This window comes from Chanodichthys erythropterus, chromosome 3 (assembly GCF_024489055.1).
Source record: "Chanodichthys erythropterus isolate Z2021 chromosome 3, ASM2448905v1, whole genome shotgun sequence".
NCBI lineage: Eukaryota > Metazoa > Chordata > Actinopteri > Cypriniformes > Xenocyprididae > Chanodichthys > Chanodichthys erythropterus.
The window spans coordinates 39,635,189-39,661,112 of NC_090223.1; the positions used below are offsets into that span (position 1 = coordinate 39,635,189).

At 36.7% G+C, this 25,924-nt stretch overlaps 3 protein-coding genes across 4 annotated transcripts; 2 read left to right on the forward strand and 1 right to left on the reverse strand.

Moving 5' to 3' along the window:
- Window positions 1–236: 236 nt before the first annotated feature.
- zgc:86896 (uncharacterized protein LOC415190 homolog) lies at window positions 237–6,347 on the reverse strand. Its single transcript, XM_067382231.1, has 10 exons — window positions 6,132–6,347; window positions 5,619–5,699; window positions 5,238–5,342; window positions 3,454–3,676; window positions 3,236–3,343; window positions 2,930–3,136; window positions 2,656–2,731; window positions 2,212–2,405; window positions 780–870; window positions 237–664 (listed from the first exon to the last, which is right to left on the reverse strand). The coding sequence occupies exons 2-10, from the start codon at window positions 5,680–5,682 to the stop codon at window positions 659–661; spliced, it is 1,074 nt and encodes a 357-aa protein (XP_067238332.1). The 5' UTR covers window positions 5,683–5,699; window positions 6,132–6,347; the 3' UTR covers window positions 237–658.
- A 1,960-nt stretch (window positions 6,348–8,307) lies between these two features.
- prkar1aa (protein kinase, cAMP-dependent, regulatory, type I, alpha (tissue specific extinguisher 1) a) lies at window positions 8,308–15,915 on the forward strand. The gene is made up of 11 exons (XM_067382218.1): window positions 8,308–8,460; window positions 10,439–10,626; window positions 10,730–10,897; window positions 11,011–11,102; window positions 11,197–11,258; window positions 11,340–11,386; window positions 12,166–12,324; window positions 12,488–12,548; window positions 13,032–13,153; window positions 13,994–14,075; window positions 15,060–15,915. Exons 2-11 carry the CDS (start codon window positions 10,453–10,455, stop codon window positions 15,230–15,232), a joined length of 1,140 nt encoding a protein of 379 aa, XP_067238319.1. The 5' UTR covers window positions 8,308–8,460; window positions 10,439–10,452; the 3' UTR covers window positions 15,233–15,915.
- Window positions 15,916–19,571: 3,656 nt separating this feature from the next.
- On the forward strand, window positions 19,572–25,550 carry rac3a (Rac family small GTPase 3a). 2 transcript variants are annotated; one of them, XM_067382232.1, is made up of 6 exons: window positions 19,572–19,712; window positions 22,408–22,479; window positions 22,592–22,709; window positions 23,871–23,933; window positions 24,039–24,198; window positions 24,350–25,550. In XM_067382232.1, exons 1-6 carry the CDS (start codon window positions 19,678–19,680, stop codon window positions 24,478–24,480), a joined length of 579 nt encoding a protein of 192 aa, XP_067238333.1. In that variant the 5' UTR covers window positions 19,572–19,677; the 3' UTR covers window positions 24,481–25,550. The 2 variants fall into 2 exon arrangements, with proteins under 2 accessions (XP_067238333.1, XP_067238334.1); XM_067382233.1 differs by lacking the exon at window positions 19,572–19,712 and adding an exon at window positions 21,927–22,185.
- The last annotated feature ends 374 nt before the right edge of the window (window positions 25,551–25,924 follow it).

Genomic DNA, 25,924 nt, shown 5'->3' on the forward strand with positions numbered 1-25,924 from the left:
TTTTTTTAGAAAATGAGCGATGGTTTCTCTAAATAAGACCCTTATTTCTCGTCTGGGATCATGTAGAGCCCTTTAAAGCTGCACTGAAACTGTAAATTTTGACCTTCAATCGTTTGGTTCCCATTGAAGTCCACTATAAGGAGAATAATCCTGGAATGTTTTCATCAAAAACCTTAATTTCTTTTCGACTGAAGAAAGAAAGACATGAACATCTTGGATGACATGGGGGTGAGTAAATTATCAGGAAAATTTCATTTGAAAGTGAACTAATCCTTTAATAGTGATTTTTGTATTTAAAAAACACACAAACACACACAAAAATGCAGATTCTGTTCTTTTTTACATTAGCAGCACAATTGGAATATAATGCACATAAATGTGCATTTATGATAGTCATTTCATGTAGGGTTCATTCTCTTTTTGGTGCTAAATAATCATTTATTTTTGCATTGTTTAGATGAGTTAATACAGCACAAAAACTACTGCATATCACAAGTTTAGGATCAGCCATCCCACCACAGTACACCATAATAATAGCAATAATTTGCAGTGTAACTATTTTAATACAAAAAAAAAGAAGTTTCTGACTAAACAAACAAATAAAAAAGATGGTCCTAGATTATTATTGTTGTCTGCTCTCTTCAGATCCCATGGTGTTTCAGTGCTAAAAAATAACATAAAAGAGGAAAAGTCATTTTTAATTTAAGAACAGAACAGCAACTGCTTAGATAATATAGAGTTAAAAACTATTATTAAAATGGTTCATGACAATACCATACCTTGAAATCCCAGACAACCATGGCACCATCTAAAGCCACACTGCTGAATTTCACAACCTTGGCCTTCAGCCCTTCCAGAATACATAGTTGGCTATAGTAGAAACAAAGTGTCACGTTCCCAGTCATTCCTGGACTACATTTCCCACAATCCTCCCTGGCAATCACCTGCACTCACCCCACCAATCACTAATCACCACACCCAGCTGTAGCTCATTATCTGGATTATTTAAAGGGTTAGTTCACCCAAAAATGAAAATTGTAATTTATTACTCACCCTCATGCCGTTCCACAACCGTAAGACCTTCATTAATCTTTGGAACACAAATTAAGATATTTTAGTTCAAATCCAATGGCTCCGTGAGGCCTTAATAGGGAGCAATGACATTTCCCCTCTCAAGATCCATTAATGTAATAAAAATATTTTAAATCAGTTCATGTGAGTACAGTGGTTCAATATTAATATTATAAAGCGACGAGAATATTTTTGGTGCGCCAAAAAAAACAAAATAACGATTATTTAGTGATGGCCGATTTCAAAACACTGCTTCAGGAAGCTTCGGAGCACAAATGAATCAGTGTGTCGAATCATCAGTTCGGAGCGCCAAAGTCACGTGATTCAGCCGTTTGGCGGGTTTGAAGCGCAATCTGATTCATGATTTGATACACTGATTCATTTATGCTCCGAATCTTCCTGAAGCAGTGTTTTGAAATCGGCCATCACTAAATAAGTCATTATTTTGTTTTTTTGGGGCACCAAAAATATTCTCGTCACTTTATAATATTAATATTGAACCACTGTACTCACATGAACTAATTTAAATATGTTTTAGTACATTAATGGATCTTGAGAGAGGAAATGTCATTGCTCCCTATGCAGGCCTCACGGAGCCATCGGATTTCAACTAAAATATCTTAATTTGTGTTCTGAAGATTAACGAAGATCTTACGGGTGTGGAACGACATGAGGGTGAGTAATAAATGACAGAATTTTCATTTTTGGGTGAACTAACCCTTTAAGCCACACACGCTCACACACGTTGCAAGGTCTTGTTAACTGTTACATTTCTGAGCGTTCATCATTCTTGTTTGTCTGCCTGTTTCTGATCCTGTCTGTTCCCCGTGTATGATTCTCTGCTGCCTGCCCTTTGGACCTTTTGCTCTGTTTTGGATTTACGATTGTTATCTGCCAGCCCTGACCCATTGCCTGTTCCTCGACTACGATTCTGCCTGCTCTCTGCCATACCTGTTTGCCACTGTGTGACCAGTGCCTGTTTTACTACGAACATTGTTTAATAAAAGCTTGCGGATGGATCTTACCCTGAGTCCCGCCTCAGAAAGGCTTAGCAAAGTGCAATTACATTGTAACATAATGCAAAAGATGCTGAAATAGATTCAAATCTTGTGTGCTTGCAGAAGTCAAGCCTTATATTACGTGATGCTGTTCTGATGCAGACTGCCCAAGTCAGTGTCCTCCTCCTCAGTAATCGCTTTTTTGTCCAGATTACGGAAATGCTGCATGGCAGACATGTTGCCCTTGGAGCTCTGCTTGGGAATATCCACTTTCTTCACAAATTCCAAGCATCCAGGACCCTTGTATGAGAACTGGTAAGGGCAACAGTCGTGGCCCTAAGATCCACCACACACACAAAATAATATAATTAGATCAAAAATACAGTAAAAACAGCAATACTGTGAAATTTTATTACAACTTAAAATATGTGATGTATATTTAAATATGTTTTAAAATAAAATGTATTCCTGTGATGGTAAAAGCAGTCATTACTCCAGTCTTCAGTGTCACATGATCCTTCAGAAATCATTCTAATATGATGATTTGGTGCTCAAGAAACATTTCGTATTATTATTAACATCTTACCGCAGCTACAATCTCAGTCTCACTGACATATAGTATGCTCAGCAATGGAAGATGTCCTGTTGTCAGCTGAGTGACCCTGCAATGCACAAAATTTCATATGTGGGCAATGTCTACTAAAGGTCATGCTGTGCATATTATTACTTGCAGGCAGCGCTTTTAATAGATGCATAATTCAAGGATATTTATCATCAAATTATTTTAGTTTGCTTGTACTTTCTGTGTATATGAATTGAGTTTTACAAAGCTAATTGTTATACGTAAATGTTGGTATTACTCTTTTCCCTTTGAGGCGTCTGCTACACTAATGGCGCTGTTGTGGCTAACCCAGGCTAGAGCGTCACCAGATGGAGAGAAACAGACACTGTGCACCCAGCCACCGCACTCTTTATACTCCAGAAGCAACTCCCCAAAGGGCATTTTGGATCCCCATGGTGTTGGTCCAGGCCTGTCCTCAATGTCCTTGATATATGCAGAAAAAATTCTATGACAACAACAACAACAACAACAAAAACCTGTTACCAAAGAAAAAATGGTTTAAAAAAGAAATATTGTGCAGCATCATTAGTCAGAATATTCAAACCTGCAGTTGAGGTCAGCAGAGCCAGCTGCCAGCAGCATGTTGTTGGGATGCCAGTCTAGACTCAGAACGGTGGAGTTAATGGGTTTCTTGATATGCTTACTCAGCCACCTATAGAGTCAATCATGAACAGAGATTGTACAAGAGAGCTTGGTAAAGCTTCATAGGAGATAATGCACAATAGTCATTGAGATAAAAGATATTCTAGAAGCAAGTCTCACCAGTCATTTTCTTTTTCAAAGTAGCACACTGAAATAAGTTTGGCTCCACTTCCAAGAGCAAACTTGTTCTCAAGAGGTGACCACTTGACACATGTGGCAGCTCGATTGATGCGAACCAGCACCAGTGTCGGCTTCCAAACCCCATCCTTAAGTGTCCACACATAGGCATTCCTATCTGAGGCACACGTCACTATACGGTTGGACTCTGGTGCCCAATCAATCCCTAAAAATTAAATCAACTGTTAGTTATGTTCATGTATTATTGGAATCTATATTGAAAGATTTAAATTTAGTCAAGTTCCTAAACATAATTTTGAGAGGAGTGAACACATCTAGTCTTTTAATTAACTGCTGAAGCATATAAGCAGCCGCTCAACTTGCTCCGGTGTAACAGACGAAGGCTAGTGAGAGCTGTGAGTGTAGACCTCACTCCCCTGAACTCAAGAGGCGCTCTAGCGACTGATGCTAGAGACCGTAGAGAGCCTTACTCCCATGCTGGTGAACCTGGGTTCGAGTCCCGCTTAGAGTGGGCGGTTTGAACAGGAGGGGTTACACCAACATCAACTGCTTTGGCATCTCTTCACCTCCCCCTTATCATTTTTTAAAAATGGTTTTGACCTTTTCATTTTTAAAGGGGTGGTTGATTATGATTTTACTTTTTTAACTTTAGTTAGTGTGAAGTTGCTGTTTGAGCAAAACAACATCTGCAAAGTTACGACGCTCAAAGTTCAAAGCAAAGGGAGATATTTTATTTTACAGAATTCACTGTTAAAGGACTACAACAAACGGCTGGTATAAGCTTCTTCACGGGTTGGTGATATCACTAACCCTAAAATTTACATAAACCCTGCCCCAGAGAACACGCAACAAAGGGGTGAGGCCATGTTACTGCATTACAGTATGTAACACAAATGCAATAGCATGTCATAAAAGCAAGATGACAACATAAGTTGTAACTGTAATTAAACTAAACTATACCTGTCTTCATCTATCTTCATGCATCATATATTCTCTGGCCCTGTAGGATCTTACAACAGTTCCCACATGAGCGATTAATAGATTATATGACAGAATATGCTAATCAATGACTTTAAGATAGTTAACTTCACATCAGCTCCATAAATTCATCAACTAACCGTTCAGAAAGTGAACATTCTACATGTTGTCACTTCTTCTTGAGTCTCTCCATCATTGTCTGACTCCGGTTTGAACATAAAAGGCTGAACAGTTTCTGACATTTTCAGTGAGTCTGCCTGCTGCTAACATGAGCTCTTGAAACTCCACCCCCTTCTTGGGAGCAGCAGCTCATTTGCATTTAAAGGGACACATACATAAAACTGAGCGTTTTTGCTCACCCTCAAAAAGTGACAAATTTAACATGCTATAAAAATGATCTGTGGGATATTTTGAGCTAAAACTTCCCATACACACTCTGGGGACATCAGAGACTTATTTTACGTCTTGTAAAAGTGGCATATATGACCCCTTTAATCAAAATGTGATAACTTGATCTTAAACCACGCGCCTTTCTTACAATCCACTGCATCCTACATTTCAATGGGATGTACATGTACATATGGGAGAAAAGATCTGTCATTACTTCTGTTTCGTTGCACCTTCAATAAATGCCAGTTGGCACAGAACTCAAACATAGTCTTGCACTGTTTACACTGGTTGAGTTCGTGCCCTTCATTGGAGCGCTGAGATAATGTTTGTTTTATGGGTCAGTTTCACAGTATTGGTGGGTTAATGACTAATGTGGCTGCTATTCTCTTTTGTCTTACCTGTGATTCGCCCACTGTGCTCTGTCAGTTCATGAATCTTAATCCATTCCTTTTCTTTCTTTTGGTAAATGTGCACCTCATTGCTGTTGGGGCTAATGGCAATTTCTAAGAAAAACAATATTATTAGGATTTTTATACACATGAAATAAACCTGAAAAAAATTTATTCTTGTGGACAAAAATCCATGTATAAAGCAACAATATTACAGTTAGTTCATAGCAAAATGATGCCTACGAATGGAGAAGTGCATGCTTTTCTCCCAAAGACAATTTGATATTCCTCTAAGTAGATTTTAATGGATCACAATCGAACTGCAGACTACAACATTAAGAGCCTGAAGGGATGAAATTTATATTGAAATGTAGCTCAGCTACTGCTTACGTGTTCGGTCTTTGCTCCAGGCATGACAGGACAGAGGCTCCAATCCAAAGCTATAGAGGGACATGTTTCAACAGGGAGACCCTGGAATGCACCACAGGTTAGAAAGAGTATGCAATCATGAAAATGAATGTGACTAAAAAAGAAAGACAGCGTGTTGTTAGTTTGGAGTACTCCACCCAAATCTTAATTTTTCAAAATGTTATAATTTCTCCTTGATGAGCCTAGTTATTTTCAACATATTCATTCAAATGGTACATTGTTACTTTATTCACATTTTCCAAGAGAAAGGATCATTACCAAAACACAACATTTCCACAATCGCAGCTGATTTAAATGAATTTTACAAACATGTTACAGTGTTCCGTACTGGAAAAGAGCCATCCTTCTCTATCCAATTCCCATTAAAAAGGCCAGTTAAGTTGTGGTACATTGGTATGACTGAGCAGTGATTGCAGATTTGCACAGCAAACAACATAACCCTACCTGACTTTGGAAAATTGACTATGCCCTCACCTTTATCTCTTCCTCTCTTTTGCTAGACAGTGATATATCCTCTATCCTTGTGCGGGAGAGCTTTTGGAAGGATATGTTCGTGGACTCTGGGCAGTCGACACGAATGAGATTGAGCAGTGGCAGGAAGGGCTGCACAGGCAGCTGGGAGGAGATAAGAGAGGGTGTGTCTTTATGTTCTGATATAGGCACCTGGCCTGTACAATCTTATCCTCATGATCCTCAAGTCCCCATGAAATCAAAATTGACAATTCCTATTTTTTATGGAATATTTATTATAAATGATTTATTGTGCACATTTTTTTAAATTCATGTGCCCTCAAAATCTTTAATTAAAATTATTTCCCCTCCCTCTTGTAGCAACATGCCTTCTCTTCACTGATGATGTGTTTACTGGCGTGAGGGTGGGGAAACCTGTCACTCACATGACATCACAGCAACAGCAACCATCCAATGATCCAATCAATTCCTGATAGACAAAATCAAGTCCGCACAACATTTTTTTTTTTTGTCTTGTTTGAGAAGCTGTTTCACTCAGATATACGGCACAACAGGGAAGAAAAGGCAACCGGTTTGATTTTGTAGAAACCATGGAAACACCAAAGACGCTTAATATTTACATGTTTTAATAGACAAGGGAACAACTGTTTTGATATATTTTTAGACAGAAAACTAATTATTGTTATATAGCTCAACACGTTTAATCTTATTGTTTAAATCTAATTTTCTTGATTTTTTGCGAGCACAATGCTTTACCATGCCTCAGAGGAAAACACTATTTTGTCAAGTAGCTAACATAGCATAATCAAATGCAGCTTTATTTTTAATAACAGTAATACAGAATCATTCAATACATTTTAAAATTAATTGGATGCCATTTATCAACACAAGCCAAGCAGTATTTAATATGATATTCTAAAACCAATCCGCTTACTGCAGTGTGCAACAGTGTCTCACAACAGCCGCCGAACAAACGCACAGAGTAACATTATAACATATTTTCAACACTCTCAAATGTATCTAATATGATAAACAGAGCTGCGTTACCTCATACTCATGACTGGTAAAGCGGAAGCGGTGCCGGCGACTGTGTCATAATAAAAGTTCTGCTGCTCGTGAGGCGTGTGTTGCTCAATCGCTCCAGCGGCCTCGTTCAGCTCCCACACAACACTCACTCCTGTTCTGCTTCATACTACAGTAACGCTAATAATCGCATCCATGATGATTTCTTCCTGAGTCCTATCCCGATTCTTTTCCACCATCCGTTGAGGTGAAGTCCCAAGATTCCGCGCTCAAACTTGTCGTCATCAAGCTACGCCTTTGTTTTGAATAGACCTCTAGCGGAGGCAAATCGTTTTTGTTGTTTGTTTAGAGGTACTGATATTGTTTTTTTTAATAATTTAAAGTGAAAAATGCTTATTAAATAATGGATAGCTATCCACTCAAAAATAAAATTGTCATCATTTACTCACTATTTCTTTCTTCTGTGGAACATAAAATATATTTTGAGATTTTTTTTAATTATTATTATTTTTTATTCCATACAATAGAAGTCAATGGTCACCAAAACTCTTAAAAATATCTTTTATGTTTCGCTAAAGAAAGACAGTCATCATGAGTTTTATAATTTTTTTGGGTGAACTATCCCTTTAAATGACTTTGCACTACTTTGTTGTGTTTTATCTTGAAGTATTTGCTTATGCTTATATCATCATTTTGTAGTAAGTCACTTTGGATAGTATCTAGTAAATGAATAAAAGTAAATGTTTAGCTATATAATGTTTCATTTTGATGAAGGACCTCATTACCAGTGATAGCTGGTGAAGTAATGTAACACTATTCAGATGCACATGGTCGAGCTAATCTGAATATTAAAGGGAAGTGTCCCCTCAATGTCAGTGTTGGTTATGATCCTGGTTCAATAAGGACAACACTAGGCTTGTGTTTATGTACAGACCCATTAACCTTTTCAGCTGTCATCAGATCCAGATCACACAGGGTCTCTGTTAAACACTCGGGCTTAAACATACTGTCCTTTTGTATTTCAATGTCATTGCCGGAGGACTGTAAAATAAGATGTAAACATCATGTGCAGCAGAATGTAATAAATTAGCTGTCTGATAACCTCGATCCCCTCGAAACGCAAAAACAAGCCCTTGCCCTTTAAGGTTGTCAGGAGCAACGGGCTTCTCAGATCGAGGCGCATTGACGTCAATCGTTGTTTGTGATTGGTCATAACCTTTTCCGGTGAGGCGCCCATCCATCCAAGGACTGTGGGAAAGCCTGTGTTAACGGAGTAAAACACGTCGACAAATTCATCAAAACGTCTCAGGTATGAATATGTAACGGCAGGGGTCTTCGCTGTAACGTTTGCTGATATCGATGTGTGAGCTGACAGGCTCGTAGAGAGGTTACTGTAGTGTCGTCGGCTTCCGTTGTTGTGATCATGTAGCTTGCAAGATGGCGTATTTTGCTGCTTGACAAAACTGGTTACAGATAACACAGAGCTGGAAGAGGCTGCAGGTTTACGCTGCTTAACGCTTAAACACGCGCCGAATAGCGTGTACTTGCATAGGCATGTGTTTCCTGCATTGAAATAATGTTATGTTCACATGTCCGAATAGCGTTTTATTGTGAAAATGCCTGTGGGGATGAGAACTGCGCATTTTATGAGCTCAGGCACCCCGGCTGGGACCAGAGGCATCAGCATGCCTGCCAAAATACAACAGTGTCTTATAAATTACATGGTAAGTTAGCTGAGAGAAATAGCTGACTGATTTAGTAGATCATGTAGTTTAGATATGTGGCATGTTCGTATGGGAGCCATGTGAGCCGTTTCACTTTGACAGCACCTCGTTTGAAAGTGTTTAGTGTTGATTTGGTTTGCAGCAACATGTCTGTTTATTAGCTCTGGCAGTTTGTTTTTGTTAGGTTATGAGCACGACTCGAGGTCACGTCTGTGTGCTTTTCTTATCCAAAAGATTCCCACGGTCAAGGAAGACCTGGAAATATAAGGGAATTTTACAGTGTTAATTGTTAGGCCAGGATAAGCCGTGGAAGTGAATAAAATGTTAATCATTTAAAAATTTTCTAGGTATTGTATTCAGAAATACATATATTTATGTAGTGTAAAGTCTGATGTTTAAGAAAATATAAGGGGTCACTAACTTTATCAATTCTTTATATCAAAATGTTTACTGAACTGTACCATAAATGTGTCCTATGGTGTGACAAAACAAAAATTAAGAAAGAAAAACTTAATAATATAAGCCTACAAATAGCATGAGAGAGATTTATCTTCATTGTTAAACACTTATTTTCTTATAATGCTATTTATTTAATATGAAATTATGAATAACACTATTTTTTTCTTTGACTTGTTGGACAGTTTCAATAAATATGAGACTGTCATCCTTTCAGAACTGCTGTAAATTATACCATTTTAAGATGAGTGATGATTATACCTCCCCTGGTATTGCATTAAAGTATTTTTATTTAACTTTGAATGTGTTGAAGAAGAAAGAAAAATTTAATTTTGATACAAACAATATCAACATGTTTGTTTTTTTAATTAAAAATGAACAGTTAAATATTTCTAAAACTTACACACCACAAAATATTTTTTTGTCATGTCAACAACCCAAATAAAATCCAAAACTGCATGTGGCTCATACCTTTAGCATACAAACATATCAGACACCTAATTTTAAGAATTTCCATAACAATCTGATCTGAAACTTTCAACAATGCTAAATATTTTATTGAATCTTGGTTTCTTTTGGTATTTAAAGTCTGCATGTAATGTAAAATTTACCCTATTTGTCAGCGCACATTACTAGTCTTGTGGTGAATAATTAATATGTTCAAAACAAAGCAAGTTAATGCACAGAAAGAAAAAAAAAATAGTTTGCGTTCGTAGTCTTTAGTCATAATTGGAGAATTTGCTTCCCCCTGGAATGACGTTACTTCTCTGACGTTAGTTTGACAGCATTGGCAGAACAGCTGTTAACCACTTCCCTCCAAAGTGTCAGTCGGCTGCAAGCTCAAGGTGGTGAAGAGGGGTGCTAAAATCAAGCCCCGCCCTCTACATGTCACACTAGTGAAGTTGATTGCAACTTTTGGTTCATGCGGTCTTCACAATGAAATGAGTGAATTTAACTTACGGTATTACACTCTACTCTTAAGAGGCGTGGCTAGCGTCAGATCTGCACATTTCACTGCAGCTAGTTGGTCTAATGAAATTTAGCTAAGGACTGGATTTGCTTCAGATTCCTTGAGTTTCATAAGCTGATGTGAATTGCATGTTGCAGGTCAGCAGGTCACCATGGCGTCCAGCAGTACGAGCAGCGAAGAAGAGAGGAGCTTGCGGGAGTGTGAGCGCTACGTGCAGAAGCACAACATCCAGCAACTGCTGAAGGAATGCATTGTGCAGCTGTGCACTGTCAGGCCTGAAAGGCCAATGCTTTTCCTCAAAGAGTGCTTCGAGAGGCTCGAGAAGGTTAGTCATTTTCTTTGGAGTCAAACCACATAGGCTTAGGCTCTATTTTCTTTACTCTTAAAAAGTGAGTTTCAGTGCAATGAACAAAGTTTATGTCTATCAGGAGGAAGCTAAACAGATCAGCAGCCAGCAGAAGTCGAGCTCTCGCTCAGACTCCCGAGAAGATGAGGTCTCTCCTCCCATGAATCCTGTGGTTAAGGGTCGACGGCGCCGCGGTGCCATCAGCGCAGAGGTCTACACTGAGGAAGATGCAGCTTCTTATGTTAGAAAGGTAACTTGCTTCTTATACGTCAATATTTTAACACCGTGACATATTATTGGCACACTGAATTCTGCTTTCACTGAAGTTGCTGTTTACTTAGAAAACTTGCTTTCAATTCACAGGTTATTCCTAAAGACTATAAAACAATGGCTGCCCTGGCTAAAGCGATTGAAAAGAATGTGCTTTTTGCCCATCTTGATGACAATGAAAGAAGGTAACACATTTTGTTTTGTAAAGTAGATTGAATTATTCATTATAACTAATAAAGTATTTCATTTATTGAATACGACTTATTTTACTCTTCACAGTGACATATTTGACGCTATGTTCTCAGTCACCTACATTGCAGGAGAGACTGTCATTCAACAAGGTTAGGCTTCTTTTGAGGAGAAGATGAATGTGTAAAAATGGAAAAAATAATTAGACTAATGTATTGTGTTTCTTATTTCAGGGGATGAGGGTGACAATTTTTATGTTATTGATCAAGGTGAAATGGATGTAAGTTCAATTCCAAATTGACGATGAATCAGGATGTAATATAATAATACATACATGTTTTTTGACTTGGATAGAGTTTTTAAAGTGCCCCTATTATGCTTTTTCAAATATTACCGTATATATTACTGTATATATAGCTTGCAGCTGTTTGTGGGTGTAAAAGGTTTTCAAAATTTTAAAGATCAAAGTGCACAACAAATAAAGTTATTAAATGAAAGATTTGATTCTGAACTGCCAAAACAAGTCATCAGCAATTCTAGACTCACTTCCTGTTACAAACCAACGTAACAGTGTAATAAATTTGCATAATGCCTGCCTATGTCTACTTTAATGTCTACTTCTACGAACACTGTAGTTGTAGCTGAAGCCTGGAAGAGTTTGGTTTGTTTGTGCTGTTTTTATCCTTTCATACACTTCAAAAGGATGACGACTTGTGCAGGAATTGATACGGTAAAACCGACACTATTGTTACTGTTCGTATCTCTGTGTATACAAGCTCTGAGGAATCCTCCGGAGATTAAATTCAGATATGGTAATGGTGTTTAGTTTCCACGGGTTTAGAGAGACTGAATTTTTGAACAAACCATTTTCAGACTCTTTGAGAAATGAGGTGATGTGCAATGTATGTTATGAGAAAATTAAAGGGAGTTTTACCTTTGATGCTATTGTAGGAGACCTCCAAAACAAAACTAGGGTCCTTTAAAATAGCATAACAGGGGCACTTTAACATTTGAAATGATAATGACTGAGATACTCATAAGTACTGTTGTTTTTGATAGGTGTACGTCAACAATGAGTGGGTGACCAGTATTGGAGAGGGTGGCAGTTTTGGTGAGCTGGCTTTAATCTACGGCACTCCCAGAGCAGCCACTGTCAGAGCAAAGACCAATGTTAAGCTATGGGGAATTGACAGAGACAGCTACAGGAGAATACTCATGGTTGGTACACTATTTAACTGATTTTTGCATGCCATGTTATTATGTATGTGCCCCCCATTTTATCATTGTTGTTTTTTTATTATTATTATTATTTATTATTTTGAATACCGGTCTTGTATTTTAAATTACCTTAATTTTCTTTCTCCTTTTTTTCTGTGTTTAGGGAAGCACTCTAAGAAAGAGAAAAATGTATGAGGAATTCCTTAGCAAGGTTTCCATTTTGGGTGAGTTTGATTAACTTATTAAAAACACAAAAAAAATAAATAAATAAAAAAAAACCCATAGCATTTGGTTTTTGTGTCCGTATAATGCAGTGTATAAAAGGGATAGTTCACCCAAAAAATGAAAATTTTGTCATCATTACTCACCCTCATCTCATTCCAAATCGGTATGATTTTCTTTGTTCTGTTGATCACAAAAGAAGATATTTTTGAAGAGTGTTAGTAACCAAACAGTTTTTATTCCCCATTGACTACCATAGTATTTTTTTATACTATGGAAGTCAAATGGGGACCAGCAGCTGTTTAGTTACACACATTCTTCAAAATATCTTCCTTTCTGTAGAAAACTCCTGCTGGTTTTTAACAACTTGACGGTGAGTAAATGATGACAGAATTTTCATTTTTCAGTGAACTATCCCTTTAATAATGGCTATAAGTAATTCTTGTGAAGTGCCCAATGATGATATGCTAACATCCTGTGAGCAGAGTCTCTGGATAAATGGGAACGGTTGACGGTTGCTGACGCCCTCGAGACAGTTCAGTTTGAAGATGGCCAGAAGATTGTTGTGCAGGGTCAACCAGGAGACGAGTTTTTCATTATCCTTGAGGTAGATTTCCTTGTTAAATCCACTCTTTTTTTTACACTGTTCTCATCAACAAGTGTTTGTTAATTAAAGTGTTATAGTTTTGTATACTTCTTTGATCTCCACATTATACATAGTTATAAACACAAGTAAGTAATGATGAAATTGTTGTAGAAAGTGTTTAATTCAGCTCAATTCACATTTATTTGTATAACGCTTTTGACAATACATATTGTTTCAAAGCAGCTTTAAAGAAAATGCATGTCAACATTACAATTTAGAGTGATCTGTTATCAGAGGTGACCCTGTTCAAGTTCATGTCATTTCAGAAATGTACAAATACAAACCACGCAGTTGGCAAACAATCTTTTAAATTTAAACATTGTATTAATTTAAGGCAGAACAAATAATTCATGATTTAGATGTTAACAAATGATTAGGATATATAGAAAAATTATTAAAGATTTTTCTAGTCGACTAGTAGTAGTTCATTCAAACAATTAGTCGACTAATTGAGCGTTTATATCAATAAACCACATAAATCATAACAATGAGCCTTTTAATTGCCTATATGTAATACATAGCCTAATCACTGTTCAAACAGCTTGCAGCAGCATGTGGCGTGAAAAAAAAAATGGAACGAGACTGTCTGAATATTTTAATAACTTATTGAAAAACTAGTGCTTTGCGTGTTTTCGGCTGCAGAGATGAAGTCGACGATGCTGACTTGTCATCTCCGCAGTGCTGGACACGCCTATATGCACGTTTCATATTGATTACATAATCTGAGAATAAGTGTAGCCCTAAAACCTCAGAGAGACGTCATGGGAGATCAGATGTATTGATTTAGACTTGTGTCCTCAGGGCTCGGCAGCAGTCCTGCAGCGGCGGTCGGAGAATGAGGAATTTGTGGAGGTCGGAAGACTCGCACCATCTGACTACTTCGGTAAATGCGTTTCTCTTTACTCTCTGGAGAATCGCATCCCAGACATATCCCAGAAATCACTTTGTTAATGTAATTACATATTGACTCCATGTACAGCGTCCATTAGTACACCTTAAAGGATTAGTTCACTTTCAAATAAAATGTTCCTGATAAATTTACTCATGGGGGTCCATGTCATTCAAGATGTTCATGTCTTTCTTTCTTCAGTCGAAAAGAAATGAAGGTTTTTGATGAAAACTTTCCAGGATTTTTCTCCTTATAGTGGACTTCAATGGAGGTCAAAATTGCAGTTTCAGTGCAGCTTCAAAGGGCTTTAAACGATACCAGACGAGGAATAAGAGTCTTATCTAGAGAAACCATTAGTCATTTTTGAAAAAATGTAAATGTATATGCTTTATATAAACAAATGATCGCCTTCCAAGTGCTTCCACCAAAACCACAGTTCTGTATTCTTCAAAAAGCTTATGTTGTACTTCCTACGCCTTCCCTATTCAACCTAAGGAAAAAATGGAACTGGCGCTGTGTTCGTTCCATAAGTAGAATAGGGAAGGTGTAGGACATACAGCATAAGCATTTTGAAGAATACGAAAGTGCGGTTTTGGCGGAAGCAATTGAAAAGTGATCATTTGTTTATATAAAGCATATACATTTACATTTTTGTAGAAAATGACGGATCGTTGCACTAGATAAGACCCTTATTCCTCGTCTGGGATCGTTTAAAGCCCTTTGAAGCTGCTCTGAAACTGTAATTTTGACCTTCAACCATTTGGGCTCCATTGAAGTCCACTATAAGGAGAAAAATCCTGGAATGTTTTCATCAAAAACCTTAATTTCTTTTCGACTGAAGAAAGAAGGACATGAACATCTTGGATGATATGGGGGTGAGTAAATTATCAGGAAAATTTAATTTGAAAGTGGACTAATCCTTTAATGTGTTTGTTTCCCTGTGGCTTTTTTCTGATTTCCCTCCATGTGTTTCATCAGGTGAGATCGCTCTGCTAATGAACCGGCCTCGTGCCGCCACCGTGGTTGCTCGCGGCCCTCTGAAGTGCGTAAAACTTGACCGTCCCAGGTTCGAACGCGTGCTCGGCCCCTGCTCAGATATCCTGAAGAGGAACATACAGCAGTACAACAGCTTCGTGTCTCTGTCGGTCTGAGGCGCACTAGGCTCTTTCTTCCTTAATTGCAGGGTCCACCAATGCAAATTTGCTTTATTTTCTTACTTTTCTTTATGCGTTTTCCAACACCCAGGTGCCCATTCACTTCAGTGTTCTCTCTCTCGCTCTGTTTTTTTTTTCCGATTTGTGCCGTACCATGTCGCATTTGTATCCATCCTAGATTTACCATAAGGCTGATTGTTAGTTTTGCCTGAGAAACGAGCCAATCATTGTGCCACAGATGCCTGTCACGTGAACAGATGTTGAAATAACAAGGTCTATCGGGATTTTCTCTTGCATCCAAATTGCTTCATGTTTCTTTATAACAGTGTTTAGAATGAAAAGAAAACAGTGGCTGGACTGATATACTCATGTAGTGTATTTACTCAGTATATAAGGATGTATCTTAATTGAGCCATCGAGTTTCAGATTCAGTTTTCCCTCGTCATTTCAAGCGTTTGAATATAGGGAAGCCAAAGGCATAAATCCATGTGTGTTATATTGTTTTCTTGGGGGTACTGAAGTTAAAATGCCACCGTGTTTATCATGGTGATCAGCTTTTCTCTTTTATTGTTATAGCTGCACATATATAGTGTATGGAAAAGATTATATATTAGAAGTAAATGACCATAACCATATTTTTTTGCACAGTTTGATATCTATATATACGTATATATATATAATATATATATATATATATATATATATATATATATATATATATATATATATATATATATATATATATATATATATATATATATATATATAAAACACTTTATATGCGCCTGCTGTTTTTCATTGTGGCATTTGATCCTATTGCATTGGGCTTTTTTTCATATTTTGTTTTCCTTTCGTCCTTAATGCTATACACAAAAGCTGGCTCTGGACTCTTATGTAGAGTAGACTAGGATTAGTCAAATCTCCTTTTAAAGTTAGTTTTTTGGTTTTGTTTTGTTTCACATTTTCTCCCTTCTGAAATGCCACATGCTGCAAATGCTTTAATTTGTTTGTTTCCCCCCACCAAAGGTGAAGTAATCTTATTTTATTCAGCATTGTGTTTATGGCGGATATAAATACAGAAAAGAGGTTATATTTGTTTGTTTTGTTTAAATGTTAAGAAGAGTTACAGAAATGTAATGGTTAATGAAATCTGAAGCTTTGTTGAGTATATGAGGATCCTCCTCAACAGGAAGTGACTACTTGGTGACCTCCTTGACCCGCTGAGATCCCAGTAGGTTTTCTTTTTCAATGAGTGTATGTGAACTGCTTCGAAATCCCAAATGTCTTTTTTTTTTTTTTTTTTTTTACTGAATCAATGTGGTTAATAAACAGGGCAGGTCTTAGAAAATTTGTTTTCAAATAATCAGTGTCGATTTTTAGATTATTTGAATCAAAGTCTTAAAACAGGGACAGTATTTGCCACTTGTGTTGAGTTCATGGTGTCTCTATGCCATTAGGGTTGGGATCCATCAAATGTTTGGAAATAGATTTGCGATCCACTACTGCCACCACCTTAATCTCTATCAGATGTTGTTCTTGAGAGTTCTCTGAGTTGTGTTTTACCGGGTGGTACAATAGTGTTAACAGTTGCTGAAGGTAGATTTTAATTGTTATCGCACAGAGATACTCTTGTATTATTTGGAAACACTTCTTGTGTTATGATATTATACAGATATCCAGCTCATTTGTACGACAGACTCATGTTATTGAAAGTAAATTTGGGTTTTGAAAAGTGCCTGATTTCTTTACTTTCATAATGCAAAGCCAATAGACATTGTCTTGTAGTTCTTTCCCACCTAATATATTCATAAATATTCTATGCTTGTCACCTGTATTATTTGTAAACTGCAATGTTTTATTTCATCTGTATATCCGGATCCTCTCAGCATTGTAATTTATTCAGACTTAAAGCTCCAGTAATTAAGAGTTTGCACAGAACTGTCCCAACATTACTATGTTAATTAAAGAAAGATACCCTATATTTAGTGTGTTTTTATCTTTGATATCTGACTCTGTCCTACTGACCACATGGGAGATTTTTTTTTTTCCTTTTCGTTTTATTCTTGACGCTTGATTTGAGAGCATTACAGCATGTCAGTGCAGGTGTGTAGGAAAATAAGATGTTTTCTGACATTCACAGATTTCTGCCCCTCCAGAGTAGACTCTAGAATCAGTCAAATCTTGGTGCTGTAGCTTTAAAAACACAGAATTTGCACCCTTAATTACAGGGGATTACAAATAGCCTTTTGATTAACCGTTCCACTGTCTTTTCAATGAGTGGTTTATGCCTTATGATGGGGTTGGATAAATGAACATGTTGAAATTATATATTATTAATATGAGTCCTCAATGTTTAACTGTGACACCCAATGATAGGCAAAGAATTGCTGAATAGTCTACTTGTAAATGCTCATATATGCATTGGTGTGTTTATTTAACTTCATTTGATGACAAATGACAAAAAGTAACCATAAATCTTTCCCTTGATTTCTGTAAAATTCATCATTGATGTTTATTGTATTTCCCTTTTATGAGTGGATTAAATGATTTTGTTCCACTGCAAATTTTCTGCTTACCTTTTATTATGATTTATTTTTATTTTTTTTAACAAGTTCAGTACTATTTCTTGAAGATCTTTCAGTGGTACACTGGAAATGTGTATGTATTAGCTCCTTCTTCCCCCTCCTTCTTTTTTTTTTTTTTTTTGTGGCTTGCTTTTCATTCCCTGGTTATGACTGCCAATGGTGTTTTCTTCTGGAGTTTTCAGTAAAATTGTGTCCTAGTATGTACACAGGAATTGATATTTGCTCATAAGCTTTGCCATCAGGGCGTTAGAGACTCCCATGCACCCATTCTTCAGTTTAAGCCCTCAACACAGAGAGCTGTAAAATGTCGAGGGACCATTTTTCTATTATTCTTTTTGTATAACTATACGGTTTGATTTCATTGGATGTGCTGAAGTTGTAAACCTTTTGGTATAGATTGTCCCAATGGCAGGTCAAGCAATAAAATGATTAATTCTTGAATATGTAAGAGTCTTGTGTTTCCTGTGCTGTTTTCATACATCAGAAGTATTTCGGATGTATTTCTGCAGTATGTCTCTCACGGACTACAGATTCAAATATTAACCCTGATGAAAAAAACAGCATATGCTGTTTTTTTTCAACAGAGAACAAAGGGTTAGTTCACCCAAAAATTAAAATAATGTCATTTATTACTCACCCTCATGTCGTTCCACACCCGTAAGATCTTCGTTCATCTTCAGAACACAAATTAAGATATTTTTGTTGAAATCTGATGGCTCAGTGAGGCCTCCATAGGGAGCAATGACATTTCCTCTCTCAAGATCCATTAATGTACTAAAAACATATTTAAATCAGTTCATGTGAGTACAGTGGTTCAATATTAATATTATAAAGCTGAATATACTGCTGAAATCACGTGACTTCGGCTCTCCGAATCATGATTCGATACACAATATTCTCGTCGCTTTATAATATTAATATTGAACCACTGTACTCACATGAACTGATTTAAACATGTTTTTAGTACCTATATGGATCTTGAGAGAGGAAATGTCATTGCTCCCTATGAAGGCCTCACGGAGCCATCGGATTTCAACTAAAATATCTTAATTTGTGTTCTGAAGATGAACGAAGATCTTACAGGTGTGGAACGGCATGAGAGTGAGAAATTAATGACATTATTTTCATTTTTGGGTGAACTAACCCTTTAAATCCCACAATGTATGATTTATTACATATTTTGACATCAAATACATTTAATTAATCCTAATGGGGAAATTACAGCATTAATTTTCTCTTACAAAATGAAATCATGTAAGAGGCTATTACATAGAATTCTATGACAGAAATGTCAATCTAGATGTCATAGGCTACTGCATCCCATTGTTAAAATGGATGTACTGTATGTATTTTGAGGACTTTTATTTCAACCCTTCCCAAAATAGGCCTATTTGTAGTCATTGAGAGATGTCTGTCATTTTGCCCCACCCTGCCCTCTCTCCACACCCAACACAACAACTGTCTTTCCACCTGCCTCTGGAATGACAGTTGTTCTCTTAACCCTGTCACTGTTTTACAAATCTCATTTTCATCCACTATTTCTTGTTTCTATAAGTGTTTTTTAAGATTTTAATTTAAAATGTGAAATGTTTACTTCATCTATAAGACTAATATTGTCACAGACGCGTCCTACTATTAAAATGAATGGGCAGAAACAGGCAGACGGGCTCCTCACGAGACTTCCGAAAGAGTACGAACCTTCTGTTCGTGTTTTTTCGGAAGTCTCGTGAAATCCCTCCGACTGCTGCTGCTGCTGCAGCTGAACAGCGATTGTACCAGCCCACGGGCACCTCAACATCACATTTCAGCCTATTTCTACAGATTCCTCGCTCGTCGGATACTACTAGTGCACTGCAAATGCAAGCCATCAAGTGTGTTGTTGTCGGCGACGGGTAAGACGTTGAAGAATAAATGCTAAAATTGATTGTGTGTGTTCGGAGGTTTATTTTGGAGAAAAGCAATTGTTGCGAGGAGCTGGGGGTTGTGGGTTGGCTCAGCGGTTGAGTGGATTCTGCTCAGACAGAATTGATAATTTTATAATTAGCCTATAAATATTATTGTGTTATGACTATCGCTTTAAATGAGATTGTAATGAGCACATATGCTCTCTTTGGTGGGTGGCCGTTTTGTTAAATATATGCTCAGGCTTGTTCAATTGTGTCCTTTCCGTTTTTCAGTGAATGTTTTTCCACATTAAAGTAGTATGACAATGTATCATGATGTAAACCATGCTTCAAATGTAACAAACGGATCTCGTGCCGTGTAAATGATGCGCGTGTCCGCTGGAATTGCTATGTAATGATGTCATGTTTTACACCTACATCATTAGAGCTCCGGTGGAAATGATCCCTTCCCCTAAATCACATACTTACTCGTGAGGCTGAACTTTATCATTAGCCTTTGCATAAATATTATTTTCTTCCGTTCTTTATTTTTAGTCAGAGAGCAACATTTCACATCATAGAATCGCATTTGTTGATACTCCTCACACAAATAGCTGCATTGCAATTGGTATCTGGTAGAGATCAATTGACATGTTTTTTTTTAACATTATCCATACCGGTTATTTTTAACATTTAAGTGTCATATAACATCAGTCATTATTGCTTTATTTTGAAAGAATAAAGATAAAATTGTTAGACTAAAACAGTAGAATGTAACATGCATTATGCAGGAAAGGTGCCCTAGAATTAAAAATTGAATTTATCTCGGCATAGTTAAATAACAAGAGTTCAGTACATGGAAATGACATACAGTGAGTTTCAAACCCCATTGCTTCCTCCTTCTTATATAAATCTAATTTGTTTAAAAGACCTCAGAAGAACAGGCGAATCTCAACATAACACCGACTGTTACGTAACAGTCGGAATCATTAATATGTACACCCCCAATATTTGCATATGCCAGCTCATGTTCAAGGCATTAGACAAGGAAAGACAGTATTAACGTCTGGATCTGTGCACAGACTAGGTAAGCAAGCAAGAACAACAGCGAAAAATGGCAGATGGAGCAATAATAACTGACATGATCCATGATATCATGATATTTTTAGTGATATTTGTAAATTGTCTTTCTAAATGTTTTGCTAGCATGTTGCTAATGTACTGTTAAATGTGGTTAAAGTTACCATCGTTTCTTACTGTATTCACGGAGACAAGAGAGCCGTCGCTATTTTCATTTTTAAACACTTGCAGTCTGTATAATTCATAAACACAACTTCATTCTTTGTAAATCTCTCCAACAGTGTAGCATTAGCCGTTAGCCACAGAGCACAGCCTCAAATTCATTCAGAATCAAACGTAAACATCAAAATAAATACTTTACTCACATGATTCGATGTATGCACACAGCATGCATGACGAACATCTTGTAAAGATCCATTTTGAGGGTTATATTAGCTGTGTGAACTTTGTAAATGCACTGTAATATAGTCGAGAGCTCATGAGGCAGGGAGCACGCCATTTAAAGGGGCGGCGCTGCCAAAATCAGTGTATAGTTAATGATGCCCCAAAATAGGCAGTTGAAAAAAATTAATTAAAAAAATCGATTTTTTAGACTTATATTACATTGTGAAAAAGCATTCTTGGGCACCTTTAAAATGCTGTGTCAAGCATTTCTGTAACAATTAACTATATATGTATATATAGATGTTCAATAAAATGATGAATAATTGCAAAATGTTAAATTAACTTACCTGCCATGCTATTGCTGTGTGATATTGTTATAAACAGTTATATTGAAGAACTGATAGAAAAGAAAATATATGGGTGAAAATATTTATTATCTCTAGTATGGATTTATGTCATGGTATTGGTTAAATGCATGTGCTTAATTCAAAGTTTCTTTTCTGTTTCGTTGATCATGCAACCATTTAAGGTTTAGTCCCTGTCTCATGGTACATGCTTTCTGTCATTTGCCATATGCAACCACATTTCACAGCCTACTGATCAAAGTACAAATTCGGGGCTTCTCAGCGTTCAAACATACTTGCTATTTCGGCATTTTCTCTTTTTTTCCCTTCCCTTTTATTATCACATTTCCTCTCTGTTTCTCCTAATTTTTTATCACTTTCCCTTATTCAGTGTCACCCGCCACTGCATTTCCTGTCTAGGCTCTATACTCCTCTTTGTATGTAAGTGCATGCAGTGCAGTGTGTGTATTTCATGACAAGAAGCTGTCACCCTGCATTCACTCCTCATCCGGTGGGGCAGTTCATTTGAAAACAGCACTGTTAAAGAGCGGCTGCCAGCGTGCCATCGAGCCCAGGAGTGATCGTGACGTCTGGATGACTAGCTAAAGGACTTCTGCCTGCTTTTCACAGTTGTTTCCTTGATGTGCCATGAATGTGCAGTCCTTGAACCCTCAGTATGACCATTAAGAGTACATGTTTATATGTTTATTTAGATGACCTCTTTTTAATATAGGCTATGTGCATTTATTTATTTTATTTATTTATTTATTTTTTATTTATATTCAACCGAGGCACGACATTTCGTTCCTTTGTATGTCTCTACATATAACGAAACTCACTTGACTTGCCTTGAGTACTGCAGTCACACTTAGCACTTAGCATCTTTTGTATTTCAGTGCCGTGGGTAAGACATGTCTGCTCATCAGCTACACCACTAATGCCTTCCCGGGAGAGTATATTCCCACAGTGTGAGTACAGTTTGATACCTTGAACTGGGAATTATTCCCATGTGTGTCAGTTTACTTCTGTGGATGTACAGTATTTCTGAAATGTTGAGAACAATCTGTGTGTGACCGTCAGGTTTGACAACTACTCTGCCAATGTTATGGTGGATGGTAAACCTGTCAACTTAGGCCTTTGGGATACAGCAGGACAGGAGGACTATGATCGCCTTAGACCACTCTCATACCCTCAAACGGTACTTAAATATCTCTGTTATTGGCTGTAATTGTGAGTTATCATCTAGTTTAGCTCAGAGTATAATGCATTTTTTTTATTTATTTTGGTGAAAACATTTTTGACACTTTTTTCAGTTATGATATTTAATTTTTCTTTTACTAATTACTGGGACTGCAATCATAATTTTTATTCTTAAAGCTGCAGTCTGCAACTTTGTGTTAAAAATTTACAAAAATTATATAATAAGAATATGCAACATGAATCCATTTTCCAAACCGTGTTTTTGTCTTACCCTGAATCATTATGGCACACTTATAATAAGTGTTTATATTCGGACTATTTCAGACCAGACTGGTAGGACTCGCCGCAGAGTATCACAGTAACTGCGTGACTCGCCATAGACATACACGGAGAAAAGTAGCTCCGGCTACAATGTTCCTCCGCAAGACGCGTGCAGCTCTGTTTATTAACCTCTAGAGGGCCAAAAATCGCGGACTGCAGCTTTAAGAAGAATTATTTTGTTGTTTCATCATGTTTTTAGACTCATGCTCTGCCTGTTCTTTGCTTTGTAAATATAACCAATAATTTATTACATTTTGGTACAGACTAGCTTTGTTTGGAGTTGGCATATTTCTTTGAGCATTGGGGAGGGTTTTGGGCATGTAGCCAAATTTCTTTGTTCAAATATATACAATGGTTTTGGAAAATAGGAATCTTACTATGTCCCTTAATATGAAAATGTACATTACTGCTCAAAAGTTTGTGACTAATACGATTTTTTAGGACGCATTAAAATGATCAAAAGTGAGATTAAAGACATTTATAATGCTAACAAAGATTTCTATTTCAAATAAATGCTGTTCCTTTGAAATGTTTCAACACTGATAATGAAATTCACAAGAATAAATTACATTTTAAATTAAATTAAAATAGAAAACAGTTATTTTAAAAGGTAATAAAATTTCACAATATTACAGTTTGTACTGTATTTTTGATCAATTGAATGCAGCCTTGGTGAGCATAAGAGACTTTGAGGGTTTTCTTCAAATGATTTAATAAAAAGTTGTTAAAAATATATATATTTTCCTAACATATTCTGCATTAAATAGTGCAATGTAATCTGAAATGAATAATTGATGACATTGATTTTTACAAAGTGCTTCCTTTTGTCTTTCTGCAGGATGTTTTTTTAATTTGCTTCTCACTGGTGAGCCCTGCTTCCTTTGAGAACGTAAGAGCAAAGGTTAGTATCCACCTAAGAATATGAAATATTTCACAGACATTTGAATCCCTTAACAAGATCCGCAAAGTGTTAGGTGCCTTGTGTTAACCAAATTTCTTTTTGTAGTGGTACCCTGAGGTCCGCCATCACTGTCCAAACACCCCCATCATACTTGTGGGTACAAAACTTGATCTGCGGGATGACAAAGACACGATTGAACGTCTACGGGATAAGAAACTAGCTCCAATCACTTACCCGCAAGGACTTGCCATGGCTAGAGAAATTGGTATGAATGATTTCCTGGGTATATGGTATATCTACTTGGTATATGTACAAAAAAAACAAAAACACTCACCTAGAACTGTTTAATGATGCTATAATGATGTTTCACTACTGTATCATGTATAGTTGGCTGATTGGATTCTTTGGCTTTGTAGGTGCTGTGAAGTATCTGGAGTGCTCTGCTCTTACTCAGCGGGGTTTAAAAACCGTGTTCGATGAGGCCATCCGTGCTGTTCTGTGCCCTCCACCTGTAAAGAAGAGGGGCAAGAAGTGTACTGTATTTTGAGGAACACCACAACTAATTCCTTCACTGATATGCCATGTAAACAGCAGGTTCTTCCTCTTCAGCTCTGCTGTTATGAACAGATAAATCCATCTTGTGAGGTGATGAACTGCAGAGACCTATATGTCCATGGTATCTATATCTGATATAACAGATATATATTAACAAAAAAATGCCAAATTTGCTTTGTTATTATTAAACTTTGCCTTAAATTGTTGGTTTAATATGGAAATATGTTGGAAGAGAATGACATAAGGCCATGGCATGTCTATCAGAATGAGTAATTAGTTACTGAAGAACAAGCATAGCTAACTGTAAAGTTTTGCCTTGTTGCAACAAATGTTACTTTTTTCAGAGCTTTTTGTGTGGAAATTGTAGCTATTCATATTTTATCTGCAGGTACTTGTCCCTTTTGGGATCTGTGAATGTGTCAGAAGATATTGTGAATAGCTTTTGCGACTTAAATGTGTGGCCATAGTCAGTGCTCTCACTTGAGGGGTGACAGTAAATACATTTTTTATTTTTAAAAGTATTTTACTTTCAGCTTTTATTGCCTGTTAAACATTTCATACTGTACCTGTGTTTTACTGTGAATGTACTGTATGTGATGATTTGTTAAACAATGACAGAAATATTACAAACTGAAATATGTGTTTGCTTATAAGATACTGTTAATAAAACTAAAACTATATAAAATAAACTGTACCCACAATTGGCTGTAATGTTTACTGGACTACACGTTGCAGCTTGCAAAATCATTTTGTGTAGGCTGTAAATCTTGTTTAAAAGTCATTGTTTTGTCTAATATTTTGCACATCAACATTTTCCTATACATGTTGATGTTTGAAACACGACGAAATGTGCCATTTCTGATTTCTGTGCAGGGCTAAAATGTCAAATTGTTGTAAGTGTTCAGATATTTCTTTGAAATGTTCTTTTACCTCTATATGATTATTATTTTAATTTTCCGATAAAAATGTGTGCCATTTGAGCATTTATGTTTTGTTAGTATACATTATCATTAGGCATTTTTGTTTTTATTGAACTAATGACTGAAAATTAAACCACTGGCACATACATAATTTCGGTCCCCATTCAGTTCTTGCCATAAAATAAACCAGTATGAGTGTGACATCATTTTGAAGGCATGGAGTTGTGGCTGTGGTCTTTTTATTCATTTGATAAGTAACCGTATAACAAGAGGGATAATGTACAGCCAACATTCATTATATCAAAATAAACCCCTCTAGGGGAATATAAGATAGATCGGCTGACTGTACAATATCCCTTACATAACCAGACTTAAAGGATTTGTTCACTTTCAAATTAAATTTTCCTGATAATTTACTCACCCCCATGTCATCCAAGATGTTCATGTCTTTCTTTCTTCAGTCGAAAAGAAATGAAGGTTTTTGATGAAAACATTCCAGGATTTTTCTCCTTATAT